We start from the raw sequence: 25,561 nt of genomic DNA on the forward strand, positions 1-25,561 counted from the left end.
AAAATTAATTATCCATTCTTTTGTATATTTGGTTGATGATACTAAGGATATATACTAACTATAAGACCATGAATCGATTAAGACTTTAGTATTTTAATTTAAATAAATTAACATTTAAATTTAAAGTTTATAGTATGAATTTTCACTCTATATTTTAAAGATTTTTTGATCTTATATAATCGAAAATTTATTTTATTCTAGAAAAAAAGTTAATTACTTCACCATATATTAAAAGCAGTAAGAAAAAAACATATATAAAAAAATACTGAATTAAAACACTTTATTTCCGAGGCAATACCTTAATTTACTATAATGCATATTTCCTTCAACTAGATGAATGACTTTTTTTTGGGTTAAAAAAAAGTTTGTTACATAATTTGACTTTAAGAAAAATAGAAATTAGGTATGAAATTCGTCTCATAGCTAATGGGAATTTTCTTTTGATAATCTGTCACTAATTCATAGCTAAAGTTTACTTAGAAATTAATATTTATTGTTTAGCTACATAACTTATTTGTCGTAATTTTTTTAGTTGCTCTGTCTAGAATACATATTACCTAGACAATTATTTTCATTTTAAGTTAAAAAAAAAAAGGACAAATGATAGATCACTAAGTTATCAAAATTATCTTGATTGTTTTCATGCTTAGCTCGGCCATCTTCTATTTTGTTGACTAAATAAGATTAATATTCATCATTTTCAAGAACTTATATTTTTAAAATTTATATTATAACTCATACATATTATTTAATAATATTTATATAATTTTAAAATATATATACTTATTGATATAGAATACACGCGCATTGCGCGTATCCTAAAACTAGATTTCAATATGATCAAACATTATTATTAAGAAAATTCCCTTAAGAATAATAATTATTCTCTTTAATGTTATGAATAAATAATTAAGTCCTAATTAACCAGAAAAGTCTTTGATTTACTAATGTGTAGAAAATCCAAGTCATTCTTTTTAAAATTCACATATAAATCGGTTATAGGTAATTGTTAAAAATACAAACATTATACAATAAGATGAAACATTAGAGACAAAATATATTCTAAGTGAGTTGTCATTACTTATTTTTCTTTCTTTTGATATTCATTTAAACAAATGACAACTCTCTATGTTTTTCTACGTACAAAGTTACTTATTGTAAAATATTATCTTAATGTAGGCATTTTAAAACTTAGTATTTGATAATTTCATTTATTTGTTCTTCTTGTACATATATTTTATTGATTGATGCTAAGCATTGACGCGATATACACGTTCAACGCACGTACACTGAAGCTAGTGTAATTAAACATACACATTTAAATTTACACTCTAATTATGTTATAGCACACAAATAAGTCTATGCAATTAATACCCCAGGAATTACAAAGTGATTTCCAAACAGGTGCTAAAATTACCTTGGGAGACGATACGATAAAACAAACAGAAACATCTCCAAGCAAGAAAATATTGGTGAATCAAATCAGACTTTGTAACCAATCAGAAATAGAAAATCCATTATAAATTTTACTCTTCTTGGAAAGAAATTAAAAAAACAAAATAAGAAATAAATCCAATTATAGACTATTTTTAAAGAAAATTTAATTTTTGTAGATTACAGCAATCACAGATTCAACTGTTTCAAGTCACATTAAAAAAAATTAACAGTATATATATTTACATAAATAACCATGTTTTTCAATTATAAACCCACAAAAAATGGCCTCATCTTCTCAATTCTCACTTCTAATTTTGTTCTTAAACCTATTTCTTTTGACCGGCTTTTCATTTGCTAGAGGGATAAGCACAACAGATTTGATTCCAAGTGTTTGTAAAAAAACCATTAATCAAACATTTTGTTTAGAGATTTTGGGGTCAAATCCAGAAGCCAAAACAGCACATTTATTCACTCTTGAGAAAATAGCAATTAACTTGACAATTACTCATGTTAATGCTACAAATGACAAGGTTCAATCACTTTTATTGAAGGAAAAAGATCCTAAATTGAGAAATCTTTATGGGAATTGTTCAACTAATTATGAAGATGCATTTGATTTTCTAGATCAAGCAAATTTGTATTTGCAGTCTAAGCAATTTTGGGAAGTGATATATTCTGCTCGAGATGCCTGTCAGGACACAACTTTTTGCGAACAATCCTTCAAAAAAGCTGCATTGCATTTTCCTCTTTCAAAGGATAATCATGTTTTGAGTCTACTTTTTGATATTATTGTTGTTATCTCTAGTATGCTTTTAAAATAATAATAGAATTGTTATTTTAAGTTATGTATTTCTATTAATTTGGGTGTATTGTTGAACTCTTTTAGTAATGTATTGTTCAAAGTTGTTTTTCAGCAGTTGTTGAGAGATTGTTCAACTAAAATTAGGTCCAATGTAATGATGGAAATTGCAAAAATACTTTGTTCCTGTTATGAATAGTTTGTATATTGGATACTACTTTGGATACTATATTGGATGCTACATTGGATGTCCATGTTGTGAATAACATAAAGATTAAATTTCCTATTTTATGTCCATCATCTTTACTTTTTATGCCTATAAAAGGCCATGTAATTGCAATGAAAAATTACACCAAAGTGAAAGAAGAAAACACTTCTCCATTCTCTCTATCTCTTCTTGTTTACATTTTACTGCATTGCTTTTATTTTATAACACGTTATCAGCACGAAGCTCTAATTTTATTCTTAACTCCCGCTAAGTTGAGCCATATTTTATTAAGGTATGTATCATTATAATCATTTTATTTATGGCAGTACATATCATATGCTCATTATTTGCAGATTACTTGTGCGCTTGGGCATCTTAAATAGTTTAAGTACATTGCAGTGATAAAATAACTATTTCCTTCCGTGCTCAACTCTTAGAGGACCTCAAAGTCATCAAACTAGCTATGCACTAATGTCATACTTATAATATTCATGGACTCCCTAGATCAAAACATATCTTTAAGGCATTTTGAAGAACTGTGAGAAATAAATTGACAAGCAATAATTTTATAGTTTAATTACTTTATATTTATTGGAACATATAAATAATGTTAGTCACGTTCAGTTCTATTAACACATATATATCAATAATATAAAGTGAAATGAAACAAGTATGTAATTTCTACTTTATGGCAAGAATAAAATGAAATAGTAGATTGTTAACATGATATAGCTCTATTTTCATTTCTTTTACCTTAATCGTTTTGTTTTCATTAATTGTTTATTATTATAATTATTTCTCTAACTTATTCATCTTTTATGATAATTTTCACTATGTCAAATTTATCAAAACTTGAATTTGTGACACTTGACATCACTGGGAGGAACTATTTATCATGAGTTCTTGATGCTGAAATTCACCTTGACGCTAAAGGTCTTGGAAATACTATTATACAAGGAAATGAAGCATCAAATCAGGATAAAGCGAAGGCCATGATTTTCCTTCGTCATCATCTACATGAAGGGTTAAAAACTGAATATTTAACCGTAAAAGATCCACTTGAATTATGGATTAATTTGAAGGATCGATATGACCACCTAAAACTTACGGTATTACCGAAAGCTCGGTATGAGTGGATACATTTAAGGTTGCAAGACTTTAAAACCGTAAGTGAGTATAATTCTGCTATCTTTAAAGTAAGTTCTCTATTAAAATTATGTGGAGACACTATCACAGATGAGGACTTATTGGAAAAAATATTTTCTACTTTTCACGCTTCAAATGTGGTGCTACAACAACAATACCGTGAAAAAAGTTTTAAGAAATATTCTGAGTTAATCACATGCCTACTTGTGGCTGAGCAGAATAATACTCTATTAATGAAAAATCATGAAGCCCGTCCCACTGGGTCAGCTCCATTTCCGGAAGTGAATGTTGTAGCAACATATGATAAGTTTGAAAGAAAACAAAATAATTACTGTGGTCGTGGACATGGTCGTAAACGTGGACGTGGCAGGGGGCGAAACAATTATCGTCATTATGGTGGAAATAAATTGGAGAACAATAAGGGTTCTCAAATTAATCATTCAAAAGGTAAAGCTAGTATGTGTCACCGATGTGGTATGAGAGGTCATTGGGCACGCATTTGTCGTACGCCAGAACATTTTGTCAAACTTTATCAAGCCTCCCTCAAGAAAAAAGAAAATAATGTGGAGGCACACTTGACCTTTCAAAATAATGATGATGAAGCAGGTCCCTCAAATAAATATGATTCTAAGGCACATCTTGCATATAAAGATGATGATTTTGAAGGCCTAACAAATATTACTCATTTAGAAGTTGGGGACTTCTTTGAGGATATTGACTGAAGAACTAATCATCTTACTGGGGAATGAAGCTATAAAAGTTGTTATGTTTATGTTTGCAACTAGTTTATTTTTCTTGAGTGTATTTTCCTAATGCATCATGTGTTGCTAGTTTCTACATTTCTAATGTATTTCTTAATGTTTTTTTCCTGCTTGTCTTTCATATTTCTTATGATGTATTATTTGTCTTTTTTATGAAGAATATGAAAATTCCCCAGTCTTCAGTTGGACTCAAGATTAATAAAGATGATATATGTCTTCTGGATAGTGCTACAACACACACTATTTTAAAAGATAAGAGATATTTCTCTTATTTGGTAATGAAAGAAGCGAATGTTAATACAATATCCGGTAGTACAAGATTAATTGAAGGTTCTGGAAGAGCCAATTTATTACTACCAGGAGGAACAAATTTGGCTATTGATGAAGCACTATATTGTAGTAAATCTCAAAGAAACTTATTAAGTTTCAAAGATATTCGCCAAAATGGCTATCATATTGAGACTACAAATGATGAAAAGATTGAATATCTTTATATTACTACAATAATGTCCGGTAAGAAATATGTGCTTGAAATGTTACCTGCTCTTTCCTCCGGCTTATACTACACAAGTATTAGCAGGATTGAAACACATGTCGTAGTAAACGAGAAGTTTACTAATCAAGATAATTTTATTATTTGGCATGACCGGTTGGGCCATCCTGGTTCTAATATGATGCGTAAAATAATTGAGAATTCACATGGACATGCAATGAAGAATCAGAAGATTCTTCAATTTAAGGAATTCTCTTGTGCTGCGTGTTCTCAAGGAAAATTAATTATTAGACCATCAACTATTAAAGTTAGGATGGAATCCCCTGCATTTCTGGAACGTATACAGGGTGATATATGTGGGCTCATTCACCCTCCATGTGGACCATTCAAATATTATATGGTTTTGGTAGATGCATCTACAAGATGGTCACATGTGTGCTTACTATCAACTCGCAATATGGCATTTGCGAGATTGTTGGCTCAAATAATAAAGCTAAGAGCACAATTTCCAGATTATGCAATTAAGACAATTCGTCTTGATAATGCCGGTGAGTTTACATCCCAACCCTTTAATGATTATTGTATTTCAACTGGGATAACAATTGAGCATCCGGTTGCTCATGTTCATACACAAAATGGTCTAGCAGAATCATTGATCAAACGCCTCCAATTAATTGCTAGACCAATGCTTATGAGAACAAAACTTCCCATTTCAGTATGGGGTCATGCTATTTTGCACGCAGCAGCACTTGTGCGGATAAGGCCCACAAGTTATCATAAAGTCTCCCCATTGCAATTGGCTTTTGGTCAGGAGCCAAATATTTCCCATCTTAGGATCTTTGGTTGTGCGATATATGTTCCAATTGCTCCACCACAACGCACAAAGATGGGTCCTCAAAGAAGGTTGGGGATATATGTTGGATATGAATCTCCTTCAATTATAAAATATCTAGAGCCGATGACTGGAGATTTATTTACGGCAAGATTTTCTGATTGTCATTTTGATGAATCAGTATATCCAACATTAGGGGGAGAAAATAAGCAGCTGAAAAAGAATATAGATTGGAATGCATTATCACTGTCTCATTTAGATCCTCGAACAAATCAATGTGAACAAGAGGTTCAAAAGATTATTCATTTACAAAATATTGCAAATCAATTGCCAGATGCATTCACTAACCTACCAAGGGTGACTAAGTCACATATTCCAGCTGCTAATGCTCCAATTCGAGTTGATATCCCGACAGAACAATTAATTAAAGCAAATGAGTCTAAGCCATGCTTGAAACGTGGTAGACCAATCGGTTCTAAAGATAAAAATCCTCGAAGAAGAAAAGGAGCAAGTGATCAAAGTGAACATAACACAGAGGTAGTGGCTCAAGAAGAGCCCCAAGACGTAACAAATGATAAGACCTTAGGGGAGGTCCAGGTACCTAAAAATAATGAAAATGAAGAGATATCAATAAGTTACGTCTCAACCGGGAAAAGATGGAACCGAAATAATATTGTTATCGATAACATTTTTGCTTATAATGTTGTTGTTGAAATAATGCAACAAGATGAGGATCTTGAACCAAAATCTGTCAATGAATGTAGACAGAGAAATGATTGGCCAAAATGGAAAGACGCTATCCAGGCAGAGTTAACTTCACTTGGAAAACGTGAAGTCTTCGGACCCATAGTTCGAACACCTGAAGGCATAAAGCCAGTAGGGTATAAATGGGTTTTTGTGCGAAAACGAAATGATAAAAATGAAGTCGTTAGATATAAAGCACGACTTGTGGCACAAGGGTTTTCCCAAAGGCCTGGAATTGATTATATGGAGACATATTCTCCTGTAGTGGATGCTATCACCTTCAGGTATCTCATAAATATGGCAGTACAAGAAAAACTTGATATGCATCTAATGGATGTTCTTACAGCCTATTTGTATGGATCATTAGACAACGAAATTTTTATGAAAGTTTTTGAGGGATTTAAAGTGCCAGAAGCATATAAATTTTTTTGAGAAACTTGTTCAATAAAGCTTCAGAAATCTTTATACGGATTGAAACAATCAGGACGTATGTGGTACAATCGCCCGAGTGAATACCTGTTGAAAGAAGGGTATAAGAATGATCCAATTTGTCCCTGTGTCTTTATAAAAAGGTCTGGATCTGAATTTGTTATAATCGCCGTGTATGTTGATGATTTAAATATCATTGGAACTCCTGGGGAGCTTCCAAAAATAGTAGACTGTTTGAAGAAAGAATTTGAAATGAAAGATCTTGGAAAAACAAAATTTTGTCTTGATCTACAAATTGAGTATATGAAAGATGGAATATTTGTCCATCAATCGACATACACCGAAAAGATTTTAAAGCGATTCTATATGGATAAAGCACATCCATTGAGTACCCCGATGGTTGTGAGATCACTTGATATAAAGAAAGATCCATTCCGACCTCATGAAAATGATGAAGAGCTTCTTGGTGCCGAAGTACCATATCTTAGTGCAATTGGGGCATTAATGTATCTTGCCAATAATTCCCGACCAGATATAGCTTTCTCAGTAAGCTTATTGGCAAGATTTAGTACTTCGCCAACACAAAGACACTGGAATGGTATTAAACATATATTCAGATACCTCCAAGGGACCATTGATATGGGTTTATTTTATTCAAATGAATCCAAGCCATCATTGATTGGTTATGCAGATGCAGGATATTTGTCTGATCCACACAAAGGTCGATCTCAGACAGGCTATTTATTTACAAGTGGAGGTACAGCCATATCATGGCGTTCGACAAAACAAACTATGGTTGCTACTTCTTCAAATCATGCAGAGATAATAGCCATTCACGAAGCAAGTCGAGAATGCGTTTGGTTAAGATCTATAACTCAACACATTCAGCAAACATGTGGTCTTTCTTCGAAAGAGAATATTCCAACAATATTGTATGAAGACAATGCTGCATGCATAGCTCAATTGAAAGGAGGATATATCAAAGGAGATAGAACAAAACACATTTCACCGAAATTCTTTTTCACTCATGATCTTCAGAAGAATGGTGAAATAGATGTACAACAAGTTCGTTCAAGTGATAATTTGGCTGATCTGTTCACTAAGGCATTACCAACCTCAATATTTGAAAAGCTGATATATAAGATTGGAATGCGTCGTCTTCGAGACATTAAGTGATTTTTCATCAGGGGGAGTAACTACACGCTGCACTCTTTTCCTTAACCAAGGTTTTGTCCCACTGGGTTTTCCTGGTAAGGTTTTTAATGAGGCAGCAAGCAATGCATATTATAAATAACTATGTACATCCCAATATTTTTTTTGTAAGTTTTTAATGAGGCACATTATCTTACATGGACATCCAAGGGGGAGTGTTATGAATAGTTTGTACATTGGATACTACTTTGGATACTACATTGGATGCTACATTGGATGCCCATGTTGTGAATAACTTAAAGATTAAATTTCCTATTTTATGTCCATCATCTTTACTTTTTATGCCTATAAAAGGTCATGTAATTGCAATGAAAAATTACACCAAAGTGAAAGAAGAAAATATTTCTCCATTCTCTCTATCTCTTCTTATTTACATTTTACTGCATTGCTTTTATTTTATAACAGTTCCTCAATTATCTTTAGAGATTGTTATGTCTTGACTTCGACCGTAGAAGGTTGCAACTTGGCTTTTTGCAGAGGTGGTATATGGAGTTAAGTGGTGTTTTCAATAGGTATACCGCGTAAATTTCTCAATCCATAATCCCTTACCAGCAAGTCGCATTGGACTAACATACGTTGGGTGGACTTTTTTGGGCTATCGCTTAAATTTGACCACGGTAAAAAAAAATTCAAAAATATAACTTCCGACCAAAATATTTGGAAGCACTCTTGACGATTGCTAGAATTTTCCCATATGAAAATTTCTGGCAATTGCCATGTTTTGTGGCAAATTTTGGTGATCGTCATATGAAATTTTTTGGCGATTGACATGTTTTGTGGTAAATCCTAGTGATCATTATATGATGAAAAATAATATTCTAACGAATGCTAAGAGCGCTTCCCAAAATTTGGCCGGAAGCTATTTTCTCAAAACTTCTTTTATCGGGGACAAAATTTAAACGGTATAATCATTCTATGTGTGCAAATCGCTAATTTGGAGTATGCAAGTCGTTCGTGGAAGATTTATGACTTCAAGGCTAGTTCAATTTGTATAGTTCAAGGGATTAAATGGATTATTCCGATATATATTTGAAATTGAATTTGTTCCGTATTTGATTGGAAGACTTAGCTAAAATAGGTATTATTTTTATACCAAATTATTGATATAATGTATCCCATATAGATCTCGAAATTCTATAAATTCTTGAAATATTCACAAAGAGATCAAAAGTATCAAATATTATCTTTTTCAAAGCCGCCAAAGTGATTTATAGACATTTCCTTTTTTTTTTCCTATGGAGATCAAATACATCCTAAGGAAATCTACATCATCCTATATTCGAGAAACACGTTGCTTAAGTTCTCGAATCATAAGACACGCTGCTTAAGCCCTCAAATCACGGCGAATAATCCAGGAAGAAGAATCAAGGGAATAAACAAAATTGTATTCACAAAAGATTCATCAATAGACTTTTTCGTTAAAAAAATTATCACATATAAAAGATAGGATAAATTATACTTTTTTTAAATCCTGATTATATCCAGTTTTAAACTAAACGGCAATATTTATAATGCAACTTCTTCAATTAGCCTGTTTAGGATCCGCTTCTCCATAGATTTTCCCTCTATTTTGATTTTTCTTTCAAAAATATGCAGTCCACAAAATTTTGCAATTGGAGATTTTTCGAAAATGAGTTTTTCAAAAATTAAAAAATGGTAAAATTTTCATAAGAATCCATTCCCCCCCCCCTCCCCCCACCCTCATAGAATTTTAATATTTTTTCAGGTGAAGTGCAAATCCAAACATAATTTTTAATTTCAAATATTATTTTTCAACTTAACTTTATTATTATTACTTTTTTTTTTAAAAATTACAAATTTTCTGTCCAAACGCCTGCTTAATTTCTGGGAACTTGAACTTGTCCACATGATCCATACCGCGTTAATTTTTGTCCGCAAAGGTATAATGCACGTAACTTAAATTGAGCGGTTCGATCAAGGTCAAAATTTGTTCAATGACTTTTTCTTGCCTTACACTAAAAATAAGACATGAAATTTGGTAAGCAGTTACATTAATTTATTAATTTTCCAAATAAATTGATTACAACAGTCAACTTTAGACATTCAAAATTTCAGATATTATCCCTAAAATAGCAAAACCATTAATATTTTACTACTTTTTCACGCTATAAATATAGAAAAAAATTACATTTCACAATCACTTCAAAACTTACAACATACAAAACCCCCTTAATTTCCCAATTATGAATACAACTTTGTTCTTCAATCTGTTACTTTTGAGTTGCCTTTTACTTGTAAATCCAAGTAAATGTGATAATATCTCATATATTTGTTACAAAACCCAAGATCCAAAGTTTTGCAAATCAACATTAGGATCAGTTCCTAGTGCAAAAACAGCTACAACTACAGAGCTCGAGCTAATAACACTAAATTTAACAGGAGTTAGTGTTGTGGCCACAAACAACAAGATTCAAGCACTATTATCAGAAACCATAGACCCAAATTTACAAGCCCTTTTGACTCAATGTGGCTATGACTATAAAGATGCATTAATTAATTTGGAACAAGCTACAAATTATTTGAATGACAAGAAATTTGTTGAACTTGCTTTCACATCAGGATGTATTTCTAATGATGGTATTACATGTGAGAGTTCCTTTCAAAAAGGTGGTGTTAATTCCCCACTCACAAAAGAAAATAATGATTTGAGTTCTTTTGCTAATATTATTCAAGTTATTGCCCATATTCTTGCTGGTGGTGCTTTGTAACAAAGTGAAAAATTAATTAGAATAATATATCAATTTTATTGAATATCGATTTAATTTGAGCGGGACATTTTCCTCGTTATTGTTCCAACGTTCAGACAGACGAATCTTGTAATCAATCGAATAGCTAGTCTACGAACGAGGTCGCTTATGCTTTTTCTTTCATCTTGCTATCTGGTTTACGAAGGGGAACCTTGGAGCAATAATAAAGTTATTTTCGTATGACTTATATTTCACCATTTCGAGCCGTGAAATTAGCCACTGATGCTTGCATTAGGGTAGACTGCTTACATCACACTCCCTTAGGGTATGACCTTTCCCCGGATTTGGCGTAAATGTTGTTGATACCCAATTTTGCCCTCATATTTTTTCAAATAGTATATATACTTTCAAAATATCATTTTGCATCATTTTTTCGTTTACAAAATTTATAAAAGTATTTTCTATAATTTTAGAGCTTTAAAATTGATTTTCTTGCATTTAGATTACTTGAATATTTACTAATTATTCCTTTAAATTATTCTTGTGATGACCTAATCATCTAAAATTATTATTTTCATCCATAATACATGTTTCAAATATTTTTTACTTCATTTTATATAATTATATTGGTATTCTTAGGCTATTTGCACAATCTTGCAATAATAACCTATATTTTACATTTTTATTGCATTTGTCATTTTATTCAGGGTCAAAATAATATTTTATATTTTAAAAATCTTCTACTATTATTTTAAAGTATTAATTTGTATAAATAGTATTTTTATATATTTATTTAGCTATTTTTATTAAATTATTTTCCTTTTAATCTCTTATTTAAAAGTTGGCCCAGTTTTGAGCTATTTTTCGGACCAAACAGAATCCCTGGCCCAATACTCAAGCCCAACCCCAAGTGACCTTGCCTAGTCCAAAAACCCGATCCAGTTCGTTTTAAATCTCAGCCGTTGATCAAAAGCGATCAGCGGCTCACAACATCCCACTCTCTTTCCTTATATCCCCATAACCTGACCCTAATCCCCATTTCCTAAAGACAACCTCCTCTATTCTCTCTGTTACTCCCTTCTCTTTCACGAACCCTAGCCGTCAAACCCCCAATTATCTCCGATTCCGACCTTGATTTGGAATCCTCTTACGATTTGCCTTCCATATATGCTCTATCTCGGTGTTACTTATACGATTTTGGTATTACTTAGTACTTGCCTATTTTTGGCAAGTTCCATACCTAAAATCATGTGGAAATCATCTCCACTATTCAAGATCTAGACGGTATTCCGTCTATATACGTTCATGGCAAGAATATATGAAGCCGATTCACCAAAACTTTTGGTCGAATCTTTGATTTCTGTCAACTAGGGTTTACCTAATTTTTTTCCTAATCCGATTTTAATTGATTCTGCATGTTATTATTTCCTTATGTATGTTTGATTTACAGTGTTTCCTTGTTCGTTTGCTTGATTTCTACTTCTATATAAACCCCTTCCCCTATTTCCCTTTGAGACAGACTCTAATCACCAGATTCACTAAAAACCCAAAGGCTATCACTCTACTATTCTCTCATTTTCTTGTTCTATACTTTGGCTCTAGGCCGGCTGAAAGCCAAGGCCGTTGGAATTCGATTATTCAACCTTTCTTAGTGTGAGCACTGCCTGGAGTTCATTTGAAACCCTTGGGGTACTCTGACGCACTAAGATTCTGGGTTCTATTGCTCTTTGTTGACGTTCAGAGTACTGTGGAGTTTGTTCTTTCTTGTTTATCTGTTTATCAATTGATAACTGGTAAGTTCCTTAGCTTTTGCAATTTCATTCTCTTGTGTTTATGTCTTTCATATTCATACCTCTAAAACTTCGTGACTTAATGTGTTTCTAGACCATCTCTGTGTGCAGCCTTGTTGGCACTGAATTTGTTTTATGATCTGACTTCTTTAGCATTTGATTTTACCTAAAATTTTCAATCGTGAGACATGTTTATTGTACATGCTTAACTTGAATAATTTGGACTCTCTTAAGCTCGTTTAGCTAGTGTGTTGGTACCTGAGTGTTTATATTTGTTGCTTGGCATGAGTTTGTTTCCCTGTTTTGTTCTGAATTACTGTAATGACTAGCCCATACTTAGAATGTACTCTAATCTCTGTTAAGGCATTCATATTAACTATGATCTGCTCCCATGTTAGTTTTGTCACTTTATTATGTCTTTGGTCTGCTAAACCTTGTATCCTTCAATGATTATTTGAGACCTTTAGAGTAGTTATCCTAACTTGTATTGTTGCCTATAAAGTTTGATACTGGTTTGCTTCATCGATGTAAGTTGGCATGTCTATTTTTCTGGCATTGTGATGGATACTTAATATAATTTGGACCCCCTACGTTTTAAATCCTTTAAGTTAGTGCTCCACTTTGGACTCGTTTGGCATTGTGCACCTTTGTATGTTGATCTCATTCCTCTAACTCCCTCAATATGTTTGCTGCCAATATGTTATCTCTTGCTAAGTGTTGAACCCATAATAACAACTTGCCCTCTAAGTCTTATTGATTCTCTTAACTGGCCTATTCTGTGTTTAAGCAACTCTGCTATGTCTGCTTCTAAAATATAAGTGCACCTCTATCACTTAATCATTGTTCTATCACTCTCATCTGTTATCTATATTATTCTGAATCTATCACTCTTGGCCGGCTGAAAGTCAATGCCACTAAAACTCTCTCTATTGACCTCCGTAGTATGAGCACTGCTCGGGGTCCATTTGAGACTCTTATGAACTCTGACACACTAGGATTTGGGGTCTCTTGGCCACTCTCTTGCTAGTAGAATTTAAGCTATCTCTGGCATTCAACTTACCTCTCTTATCTTATGTGTTTAATCTGCAACTGGGGTTGCGTAAGTGATTTTTGTGATTCGATATTTTGGTCATGTGGTCAATTGTGACTGTTTGGCCTGGCTTGAGTTCCCTTGTGACTTTGGGTTGTGTTGAAGGGCATAGTTTCCTGTTTAAGAGAGATACTTGGACCAGGGCATGCTATTTGCGAAGATTGAGTTTGTTGAAGGCCCATGCAATATTGAGTATCTCCTTTTGGGCCTGCTGTTAGGCTTACTATTGTTCCTTGTATAATAGTTATACTTATATTCATTATCCGGCCTGCAATAATTTTGTAATAAACAATTGGGGTATTAGTGAAATTGGGAAACATGCATATTCTATTGTTTGCATAAAATGGTAGAAAATATGCCTGTAGGATTTACACGATTTACTTGTTATTTTATCCAATCTGGCATTTATGCCATTAGTTTCCATGTACACTAGTAGAAACCATGCCTATAGGGAATCACAGACTCACTCAACATGTTTATTATGCCTACTACTTTGCATTATTAAACAGCATGCCTATAGGAAAGCAGTGTCAATAACTATTCGTTAATTTGTGCAATTGCAGCATGTTCGCTAGATACCATGCCTATAGGATCACATTAATATTGAGAGCTTTGATTGACTAATTAGCCGCTGTCATTGTTGTTTTCATCGCATTGCTCACTTAGATAGCATGCCTACAGTAATAAGCGATAAATCTACCAGCTATTGGAACCTATCTATAAAAATACCATTACTCGTTTAGAAAGCATGCCAATAGGATCAAACACGAATAATTCTAAGTCTTTCCAATGATTTTTCACTGCCGTATTGCGTAATCACTTAGAGATCATGTTTCTAGGTCTTGATAACTTATAATCTGTAATCTCGATAATCAGAGTAGCAGTACCATGTGCAGTCATTTAAAAACCATGTCTATAGGTTTAAAATGACACCTTGAATCTGAAACTGCATATACATAATACAAAATCTGCTTGCGTGCATTTGTTGCCTAAATGTGGAGGCTAACTTGGGCCTTTAAGTACCTTTACGTGAAGTCCTAATTGTTTTGAATGTCGCTTAGTTTTATCATTTTGAGTAGCCTAAGTAAAGTCTAGAACCACCCAAATAGAGGTCCAATGCATCATGGACCATATGCATGGGCCGGGTAGTGCACACATAGGGTACGACTTAGAATTGAATTAGAGTGCCTTAGGTAAACAACTTTAACATAGTAATGGGGTAGCAGGAGATGATAGTCTGTGTCTGCTGAATAATATGACCAACTCCTATCTAAAAGGAGTTGCGAAGCATTATTTATGTTGTACGGGGTAATCCTTTAGGCTAAAAAACTTAGGACTCTCCCCCCCTTTTGCCTTTATACACTTAGTCATAATATAGATCGTTATAGTTATATCCTTGTAGTCTTCAAGATGTGTACCAATCCTTATTGTGTTATAATAAAACTCTTTGACCCTTTATTCTCTTTGTTTATTTGATCATCTTGTCTAATTATAATCTACATAGTCTTAAGTTCGGTCGGGACCCACATTTGTGGATCTCGAAGAGTGCCTAACACCTTCTCTTCGAGGTAATTTGAGCCCTTACCCAATCTTGGGCGGCGTTGACTAGTCAAACAGAGTTATCCGCATAATAGGTGCCCTAACGCACCTTAAAAACCGTTAGGTGGCGACTCTTCTTCTTTTAACACTCTATCTCCCACTCAAAAGAGTTGTCAAAACCGCTTTCGCGAGAAAATAAGGTGCGATAAATGCGGAATACTTCGTGCATCGGGCTACCCTTTTTTTCTACTATCTGGTTTATAGTCGAATCCGGAGAATATGAACTTCTCAGCATTCTTTTTTTTGGTACGTTGGTATGATTCATCAAACATATGGTGTGCATGAACTTAATGAGAAAACGACTTTAATGTATTTACATCTTAATGCACCTTAGTATTTCCTTTCAAGCAATGCATATGCTCCTATTCATGTAGTTCATATCAACGGTTCAATCTCACATTAACAACTTCATAGAACCTCAATTGAATACCAAATTCTCATTTTCTTCTCAAGTTATGACACTAAACTCAAATTCTTGATTCTTAAGTTTTTGTTAAATTATCGGGCTTAAATCATGATTTCTATCCGCAACCATGTCTCAAAAGCATATCTAAACATTAAATATGAAGTTGGAATGATATTTTCCCCCCTTAAAAGAAAATCCTAACTTTTGAAAAATATCATATTCCACTTGGAGCAAGTCATTTTTATACTTCTATTGGAGAAATTTCTATATTTTTCTTAGGTTCATCTTTCACACCAGAGTAATTTAATTAATTAATTAATTATTCTACATAAGAAGCGCTTGCAGACACGAGTTTGAGGAATGATGAGCGAAATGTATTTGATTGGTATACTTTGGGCATACTACAAATGTTAAATCAGAAAAAGGCTTAATTAAGGTGTTTAAATGAAAAATCGTAACAACTTTAAGTATTTCCTTATGTATTTAGCATTTAAAAAAAAAACTAGTATATGCTTAGAAACTATAAAAAGACATAACCGGAAACCAACCGAATAAATCGAAAAATTGAAACCTGTTTTAAGTTCGGTCGACTTTTTTTGTTTTTCGTATTTATGCTCACCCCTTATTCTCTAGATCTCTTACAATGTTTTTGAAAAATATTCTTGAATGACTTTTTCTGTCTTTTGTTAAAAATAAGACATGACCAAACTAACAGATGATCCCAGTAATACTTAATCTTTAAGTAAAAAATTATCTTTTGAAAAACAAAAATGACTCTCTAATCACATTTTATTATTAAAACTATCACGATCCTAAATCTGGACCCGATTGTAATGGCGCCTCTCGTGAAGACAAGGCCAGCTGACACACTCCCAATTTATTTTAAGCAATTAACTAATAGAACTAAGCCTTAATCATAATAATAAATCCTCAAAATAAGGTAAGTAATACAGTTTGCGGAAAAAGAAGAAGACATAGCCCGACATCGGGGTGTCACCAGTCATGAGCATCTATAATAATACTGCAAGTCTGAAAGAGTCCACCCCACTATTACATAACTAAAACAGAAGGAAATAAGATAGAGGGAGAAGCACTGGGCTGCGAATCGCCGGGCAGCTACTTAGTGGATCTCCGGAATCTGCTGGACAACTCTCAACCTTCGCAAGCAGGACCTGATGCGCCTGAATCTGCACACGGGGTGCAGGGAGTAAAGTGAGTACTCCAACTCAGTGAGTAATAATAATAAATGCAGGCTGGGTAAAAGAAACCCCGTAAAGGCACATCAACAGACTATAAAGAAACAGTAAAAGCCAGTAAAAACAACGAAACAGTGAAAAATAGGTAAAGTCACTTTAGTTCAATTAAAACTTCTTTGGAATGCCTTTTTAACAGTTAAGCAACTAAATGACAGGCAATTAGGAAAGATAAACACATAAAGGACCGCCCCTCGGGCACAATACCAACAGAATCAGCCCCTCGGGCAACACATGGAAAAATACCAGTCCCTCGGGCTATAGCTCACATCACAATGGGTACCCGCACTCACTGGGGGTGTGCAGATTCCTGGAGGGGCCCCTTATGGCCCAAGCGCAATATCAAGCCTTCTCGTGACATAATCACATTGGCTCTCGGCCTCATATCAACAAGCCACCTCGTGGCGTACAAATCTCAGGCCCTCGGCCTCATAATCATAATCAGTGTTTCCTCACAACATAGGCCCTCGGCCTTACTCAGTCAGAATCTCACAAGCCACTCAGGCAACAGTAATACATGATGCTCAGCCCAAAATATCATTTAAAATATTATTTTAAGTGTTAAAGTAGAGTAAACATGGCTGAGTTATGAAAACAATAGAATATAGCATGACTGAGTGCAAGTATAAAGTCAAAACAGTGAGGAAATATCAGTAAAAATCCCCTAAGGATTCAAATAGTTGGCACGAGGCCCAAATATGGCTTTCAGCCTAAAACATGATGATAACAAACAGTTTTAGTCAACTACACGGTAAAATAGTCATTCGGGATGGACTAAGTCACAATCCCCAACGGTGCACGACCCCACGCTCGTCATCTAGCGTGTGCGTCACTTCAATATAGCACAATGATGTGCAATCCGAGGTTTCATACCCTCAGGACAATATTTACAATTATTACTCACCTCTACCCGGTCCAAATCTCTAGATCGCGATGCCTTTGCCCCTCGAATCGGCCTCCGGATGCTCCAAATCTAACCAAAATCAGTGTAAAACCATCAAAAAATGCTAAGGGAACAAAGCCCACTCGAAAAAAATCAAATTACAACACAAATTTCGAAATTGGCCAAACCCGACCCCCGGGCCCACGTGCCGGATTCCGATAAAATTACATCAATAGACTCCTTATCACTCCCCGAGTTCATTTATACCAAAAGCATCAAAATTCAACCACAAACGACCCCTCAAATCCCAAATTCTAGGTCTCCAATTACAAGCCCTAGTTCTTCAATATTAGGCTTAAATTCCATGATTAATTAGGTAGAATTCACATAAGAATCGAGTATTAAGTTCATAAATCTTACCTCCAAGTGTTTCCCCTTGAATACCTCTTCAATCCTCTTCAAAAAGCTCCAAAATTGCTCAAAAATGGTGGAAGTTAACCCCAAAATCGCGGACAAGATGGCTATTTAAACATTCTGCCCAGACCTTCAAACCTTCTTCGCGTGTGCGGTCAAGGCCTCACGTTCGTGAAGCACAATCCAACTATGACCAAATTTCCTCTTACGCGAACGCGACCAGTCCCTCGCGAACGCGATGGTTCCTCAACCCAACCTTTGCGAACGCGCTCCCTTTCCTCCGAATGCGATGAGTAATTCCACCTGAACCCCAGCTGCTCAACTTCCTCTACGCGAACGCGGAGCCTCCCTCGCCAACGCGAAGGCTAAATCCTCAGCCTCAGCTAACCCTTCGCGAACGCGAGGGCCTACTCGCGAACGCGAAGGTCAATTTTTCTGCAACACTCCAGCAGATTTTCTGCAATTCTCCAAAATATGAAATGGTCCGATTGACCACCCAAAACTCACCCGAGGCTTCCAGGACCTCAACCAAACATGTCAACATATCCCATAATATCATTCAAACTTGTTCCAATCTTCGAAACGCTCAAAACAACATCAAAACACCAAATTCGTATCGGATTCAAGCCTAAGAATTCCAAAATCTTCTAAAATACGCTTTTGATCAAAAAGTCTACCAAATCATGTCCGAATGACCTGGAATTTTGCACACACATCCCAAATGATACAACGGAACTATTACAACTTCTGGAATTCCATTCCGACCTCTATATCAAAATCTCACCTATCAACCGGAAAACGCCAAAAATCCAATTTCGCCAATTCAAGCCTAAATCTACTCCGGACCTCCAAAACACATTCCGCTCACGCTCCTAAGTCCCAAATCACCTCCCGAAGCTATCCGAACCATCAGAACTCACATCCAAGCCCTCTAACACATAAGTCAATATCCGATTGACTTTTTCAACTTAAGATTCCTCAAAAGAGACTAAGTGTCTCAAACTTTCTCAAAACCTCTCCGAACCCGAAACAACCAACCCGATCACATATAGAACCAATAAACAAAGCAATAAAAAGCAGAAATGGGGGAAACAGAGTGGTAACTTATGAGACGACTGGTCGGGTCGTCACAAAAACCATTTTGGTAAATGGATACGTTAATATATAAATTTTCAATTAAACTGATTACAACAGTCAAACTCAAATCATATAAAATCCGCAGATCAACATTAGAATCAATACCTAATTCAAAAACATCATCTCTTATAGGACTTGAGCTAATAATGCTAAATTTTACAAGAGTTAGAGCCAATGCCACTAGACCAAAAATTGATGCACTTATAATGAAAGATCCAGTTCATATACCATTTGAATTACTAGACTCTTTGACTGAGTGTGGATTTGACTATAGAAATGCTGTAAATCTTGATTTGCCACAAGCTACAACTTTTCACAAGCAATTTCTTGAACTTAGTTTTATGGCAAATGTGACAGCTGATTGAGGTATTATGTGGTAGAATGAATTTATTAAAAGGGGTATTGCTTCTCCACTTACAAAGGAAAATAATGAGTTGAGTGCTTTAGGTAATATCATGCAAGTTATTGCTGATATACTTAATGGTATTTTGTAATAGAGTGATATATGTATTGATTGGGATGATGTATCAAGATTTTAAGGATTATATTCTCGATATTAATTATTTAATCTATAGTGGCGGACTCAGGATTTTGTACAATCGGGTTCAGTCGAAGAAGTCCATAACTAACATAAGCGGTATAAGTCATATAAGTGGGTTCAAAAATAATTTTTATACAAAATTTATCTTGCTTTAGCCATAATTTATACATATATATATAGTATTATTTTTTAACGAAGCGAGTTCAATTGAACCCACTTCTCACCACTTGGGTCCACACCTGATGTACAGTATGTGATTAAAAAAAGGTTTTCTTTTCATGAATTCGATATTAATAAATCCCATACGAGTGTTTCATGTATTTGAATAATTCAAATATATTTTGTGAAAAATGACTATGTCACGACCCGGATTTCCTACCCTCGGGAGTCGTGATGGCGCTTACTAATGTGAGCTAGGCAAGTCAAACCTTTAATCTAATCACTTCATTAACCAATTGTTTCTTTTTAACAAATATAAGACGATAACGTGATAACATCGGAAATTCAAATTTAAGCGGAAGACAACAATAAGATATATGAAGACTGCATCTATTACACTTAAGCCTTAACTACCCAAAACCTGGTGTCACAGACTGTCTAAGATTGCTACATACAAAGTTTGAAGAAATAACAGTACACTATTTCTGAATAAAAGGAAAATGAAACATGAAATAGGGATAGAGGGAGACGCCAGGGCCTGCGGACGCCTGCAGGTCTACCTTGGGTCTCCGAAAGGACTGAAGGAAGCCTCCAAGCTACTGTCCAAGAGCTGCTCCAGGATCTGCACATAGTGCAGAGTGTAGTATCAGCACAACCAACCCCATGTGCTGGTAAGTGTCCAGCCTAACCCCAGCGAAGTAGTGACGAGGCTAGGACTAGACTACCAAATAAACCTGTGCAGTTCAAATATATATACAGCGGAAAAGAAATACAGAAATAACCAAATAAAGATAGGAGGGAGAAACATGCTTCGGGGAATAACAGGTAAAACATAATATCAAGAAAATTATAAAGGAATCAAAATCAACCACTAACAAGAATAAGGAAAAACAAAGGCATATTTCACTTTCTTTTCACATCTTGTTGCAGGCGTGCAACCCGATCCCAATTCATGTATCTCGTGACAGGCGTGTCACCCGCTCCCATTTCATTTATCTCGTGGTAGGTGTACCACCCGCTCCCATTTTATTTATCTTGTGGTAGGCGTACCACCCGCTCCCATTTCATTATATCTTGTGGTAGGCGTACCACCCGCTCCCATTTCATTATATCTTGTGGTAGGCGTACCACCCGCTCCCATTTTATTATATCTTGTGGTAGGCGTACCACCCACTCCCATTTCATTATATCTTGTGGTAGGCGTACCACCCGCTCCCATTTCATTATATCTTGTGGTAGGCATACCACCCGCTCCCATTTACAAGCCAACAATAATCACAAGGAATCCCGGTAAGGGAACAAGAGCAATATAACAACTTTCCGACAAGGGAACAATGATATTTCAACAACATCCCAGCAAGGGAACAATAATATCAAAACAAATATCCCGGCAAGGGATCATTAATATCAAACAAACATCCCGGCAAGGGAACAATGGTGATAATAACATATAAAGCGCAATAAACCACAACGGAGTCATAACCATTATAATACACGGCTCACAGGCATGCTTGACACCAACGTATAGATACTCGTCACCAGGCCTATACGTCGTACTCCACAATTAACATATAGAAATTAAGACACAACTCCTAATCCCTCAAGTTAAGGTTAGACCAAACACTTACCTCGATGCCATTAACACAATTCACGTTTCAATTATAGCTTTACCCCTTGATTCCACCACCAATTCGCTCGTATTTAGTCACAAGTTACTTAATTACATCAATAAATGCTAAATGAATCAATCTCAATGCATGAAAAATGAGTTTTCTAAAATTTTACCCAAAAAGTCAAAATCGCCCCCGAGCCCACATGGTCAAAACCCGAGGTTCGAACCAAAATCCGATTACCCATTCCCCACGAACCCAAATATATGATTTGTTTTGAAATCGGACCTCAAATCGAGGTCCAAATCCCCAATTTTTGAAAAACCTAGGTTCTACCCAAAACACCCAATTTCCCCATGAAAATCATTGATTTTGAGTTGAAATCATGTGAAAAGATGTTAATGATTGAAGAAAATGAGTTAGAAATCACTTGCCAATGTTTTGGAGAAGAAAGGTTGTTTGAAAAATTGCCTCTTACGTTTTTTGGAGTTTTGAAAAATGAAAAATAACTGAAAATCTCGTCTGAATCCTGTGCGGACCGCACAAAATCAACTTCGGCCGCACAACCCTTCCTGTGTACTGCAGTGATATACTTTTTTATTTTGATCATAACATTCTCTACAGATATCCAAATGGTAACATCTCTACCTTTCTGGAAACTAGACACGAAGGGCTACAACTTTCGTTTTTAAATCATCTCACAATTCCTTGTAAATCAAAAGATATAGGCTTCCGAAGTTGGACCAGTAAATGTTTCTTCACCGCGGACCGCACAAAATTCAGTGCGGCCGCAAAGCTCCCACCGCAGTCCGCACGAAATCCACGACCGCACAGGCCCCTCCGTGGAAGCATTCCATTTTGTGTGGACCGCATTGGTTTGTTCAGAGCCCTTCCACTTCTCTGAACCTGCAACAACTATGTTTTTAAGCCTAAGACATCCCGGAACCTACCCGAAACTCACCCGAGCCCTCAGAACTCCAAACCAAGTGTGCATACTAACTCAAAGACATCATATGGACCTACTCGTGCGATCACATCATCAAAATAACATGTAAAATCATGAATTAAACCTCAAAACTCAACATTTTCATCAAGAACTCTCAAAGTTCATAACTCTTCAACCGGAAGTCCAACTCACGTCAAATAGACTCCGTTTTTCACCAAACTTCACAGTTATCTTTCGAATACTATAACAAGTTTGTACCGGAATCCAGAACCAAAATGCGGGCCCGATAACAGTGGTTTCAAACATTAATTCTTTTCTTTATTTCTTAGATAATTCAGTAAAATAATTTCTTTCAAAAATTGATTTCTAAGGCTTGGGACCTCAGAATTCATTTCCGGGCATACGCCCAAGTCCCATATTTTACTGCGGTCCTTCCGGGATCGTCGGAATACGGATCCGGATCCGTTTGCTCAAAATATTGACCAAAGTCAACCATAATTAAATTTAACTCTAGAATTTCTATTTCTCATATTTTCACATAAAAGGCTTTTCGGATATAGATCCGGACCACGCACATAAATCAAGGTGAGGTAAAAAGAAGGTTTTTAGGCTTCGGGACACTGAATTCATTTGAAACACAAGTGATGACCACATACTAGGTCCACTTGGGGCATTCAATTTTTTAGGTTTAAAGCAATCGCTTTACTAGCCTTAGGCTTGAACCAGGCTTCTTTAGGACTTTCAACATCGGCGATTTCGTTGTTGCACCTCATGTATACTCTCTCTCTATATATTACTATGTGACTAATAAGCGTAAATGCGAGACTTTTTTGTTCATTGATATTTGTTACTCTTGGTCAAATAATTTGCTCACACCGTTACTTATTGCGTACGAATTACTTAGTATTAAACATGAAAGTGCAATTTGTTATCCTAGATTAATATGTTGTATGGTTGCCATTTGCCAACATACTCATTTTATTTGGTAATTCGTGACATTGACTTTATTAATATGTGACTTTTACCTAGCTATACTTCAATAGAAACTTATTTACCACCTTTATTTAGGTTATTTATTAATTACTTTGTACATCTATATTTACAAGCTATATACAAAATTATAAATAAAAAAATCAAGATCCCTTAATTTTAGCATGTCAGTTATGCGACATCCATCCCTATTTCCAATAACCCTCCCCTACATTTAAGATTCTATTTCTTTTTTCTCTCTTTCTTAATAATCACCGAAAATCTCTCTTGTATTTTCATAACCCCCCCCCCCCAAGTTTCCGATTCTTTTCCTTTTTCAAAGATTTTTAAACCCGATTTCTCTCTTTTTTACTAATCACCCAAAATCTCTATTTCTTAGTGATACAATGCAGACGTAATTCAGAATATTGCTTTAGAAACAAGTTGTGGGAGTTTTAAATTCTTTCTTTCTAAAATCTTTATTGTATATAACTTGTATATGATACATCAATACCCAAAAAAATACTCGCTACAATACTAATACAGTTATAATACGATTATATTAGATTTTTAGTGTAGAGCTATGATTGAAACTTGAAGAAGATGAAAATCATAATTGCATCACAATTTTTCAAAAATGTATCGCGATTGTATTATAATTATATATGTATCATAATTGTTGCAGGCATTGTATTACAAATGTATGATAATTATATATTCATTGTATATTGTTATCAACGGTTGTATATAATAATTGTATATTAATTTATTAGTATTGTATCAAGTATTATTTTGGGTATTCATGTACCACATACAAGTTAGATACAATTGTGATACAAGTATGATACAATTATGTCTTAGGATTGATGTATCTGATACAATTCAAATACAATTATGATACGGTTATCATACAGTTCTCGAATATTTCTTCATTTTCAGTGTTGTCCAATCTCCCAGCAAAAGAACGATATAAAAGATTATTTTTTAATACTATAAAGTTGTCAGCAATGGTGGGAAGAGAGAAGATGGAGATTCTTGACATAGATTAAGGGATTTTAATGTAAAAACAAAGAGAGAGAAGAGGAAAGGAAAACAAAAGAAAAATATGTAATTGAATCCCTTAACTGAAGGCACTGATAATAGGGTGAGAACCTTTTAATGAGCAATGTATATAATTTGTAAGAAAAACCTAGATACTTATTAAAAACTACAGAACATAAAAAAATAAATTTCTAATATAGTATGGCCAGGTAAAAATCTCTATTAATATTGTGTCTGATGTTTTCTTTTCAAGCAAAGGCAAGACTCTTGTTTTAGAATGAACATCATTAACGTTTTGTTCTAACTTATTCTTTTTTAATTATTTTTTATTGATTTAATCTTCAAGTCTGAAAAATTAGCTTCAAGAATAACGCTTGCATATTTTAACTGTCTATTCTAAATTTAATTGATAGAATATAATTTTAAAGAATAGTACTGAAGCTGTTAACCACACAAATCGAAACTGCAAGGTGAAAATCGAACGAACCATACCAATTTATTCGATATGGTATTGCTCTAATTTTTATTTTATTTTTTCAAAAAGAGAATCTGAAAATAATGGACTAATTTTTTTTATTAATCGGTACCATATCGAACAATGAAGGGAATTACGCGACATAGCAAACATATATGCAGTATTTATCGTAACTATACTTTCAGAAAAATTATCATTCGTAGTTGTATTTGATTTTTATAATAAAATCCATGAAACAAGAGATCAATTATTTTAAATTGAAATAAGACAACAACAAGTTCTTGTAGCTCAGTTGGTTAGAGCGTCCACTTAATAAGCGGAGGTTTAGAGTTTCATTCTCAATGATAGCATTTTATTTTTTGTATTTCGCCTTGGTTGTGTTCGTTGCGCGAACGAATACAATGGATCTGAAACAGTCGATACAGATTGTATCATTTGTATACATCCAAGTATTTTGCCTTGGTTGTATTCGTTGTGCG

The 25,561-nt window shown here is 34.5% G+C and overlaps 2 protein-coding genes across 2 annotated transcripts; both read left to right on the forward strand.

Annotated features, from left to right (window-relative positions):
• The first annotated feature begins 1,718 nt into the window (after nt 1–1,718).
• LOC104226999 (putative invertase inhibitor) lies at nt 1,719–2,258 on the forward strand. The gene has a single exon (XM_009779124.2). It carries the CDS (start codon nt 1,719–1,721, stop codon nt 2,256–2,258), a length of 540 nt encoding a protein of 179 aa, XP_009777426.1.
• An 8,007-nt stretch (nt 2,259–10,265) lies between these two features.
• Nucleotides 10,266–10,790, forward strand: LOC138874051 (pectinesterase inhibitor-like). Its single transcript, XM_070152555.1, has one exon. It carries the CDS (start codon nt 10,266–10,268, stop codon nt 10,788–10,790), a length of 525 nt encoding a protein of 174 aa, XP_070008656.1.
• Nucleotides 10,791–25,561: the final 14,771 nt, after the last annotated feature.

The sequence above is a fragment of the Nicotiana sylvestris genome, chromosome 7 (assembly GCF_000393655.2).
Source record: "Nicotiana sylvestris chromosome 7, ASM39365v2, whole genome shotgun sequence".
In the NCBI taxonomy this organism is placed as follows: domain Eukaryota; kingdom Viridiplantae; phylum Streptophyta; class Magnoliopsida; order Solanales; family Solanaceae; genus Nicotiana; species Nicotiana sylvestris.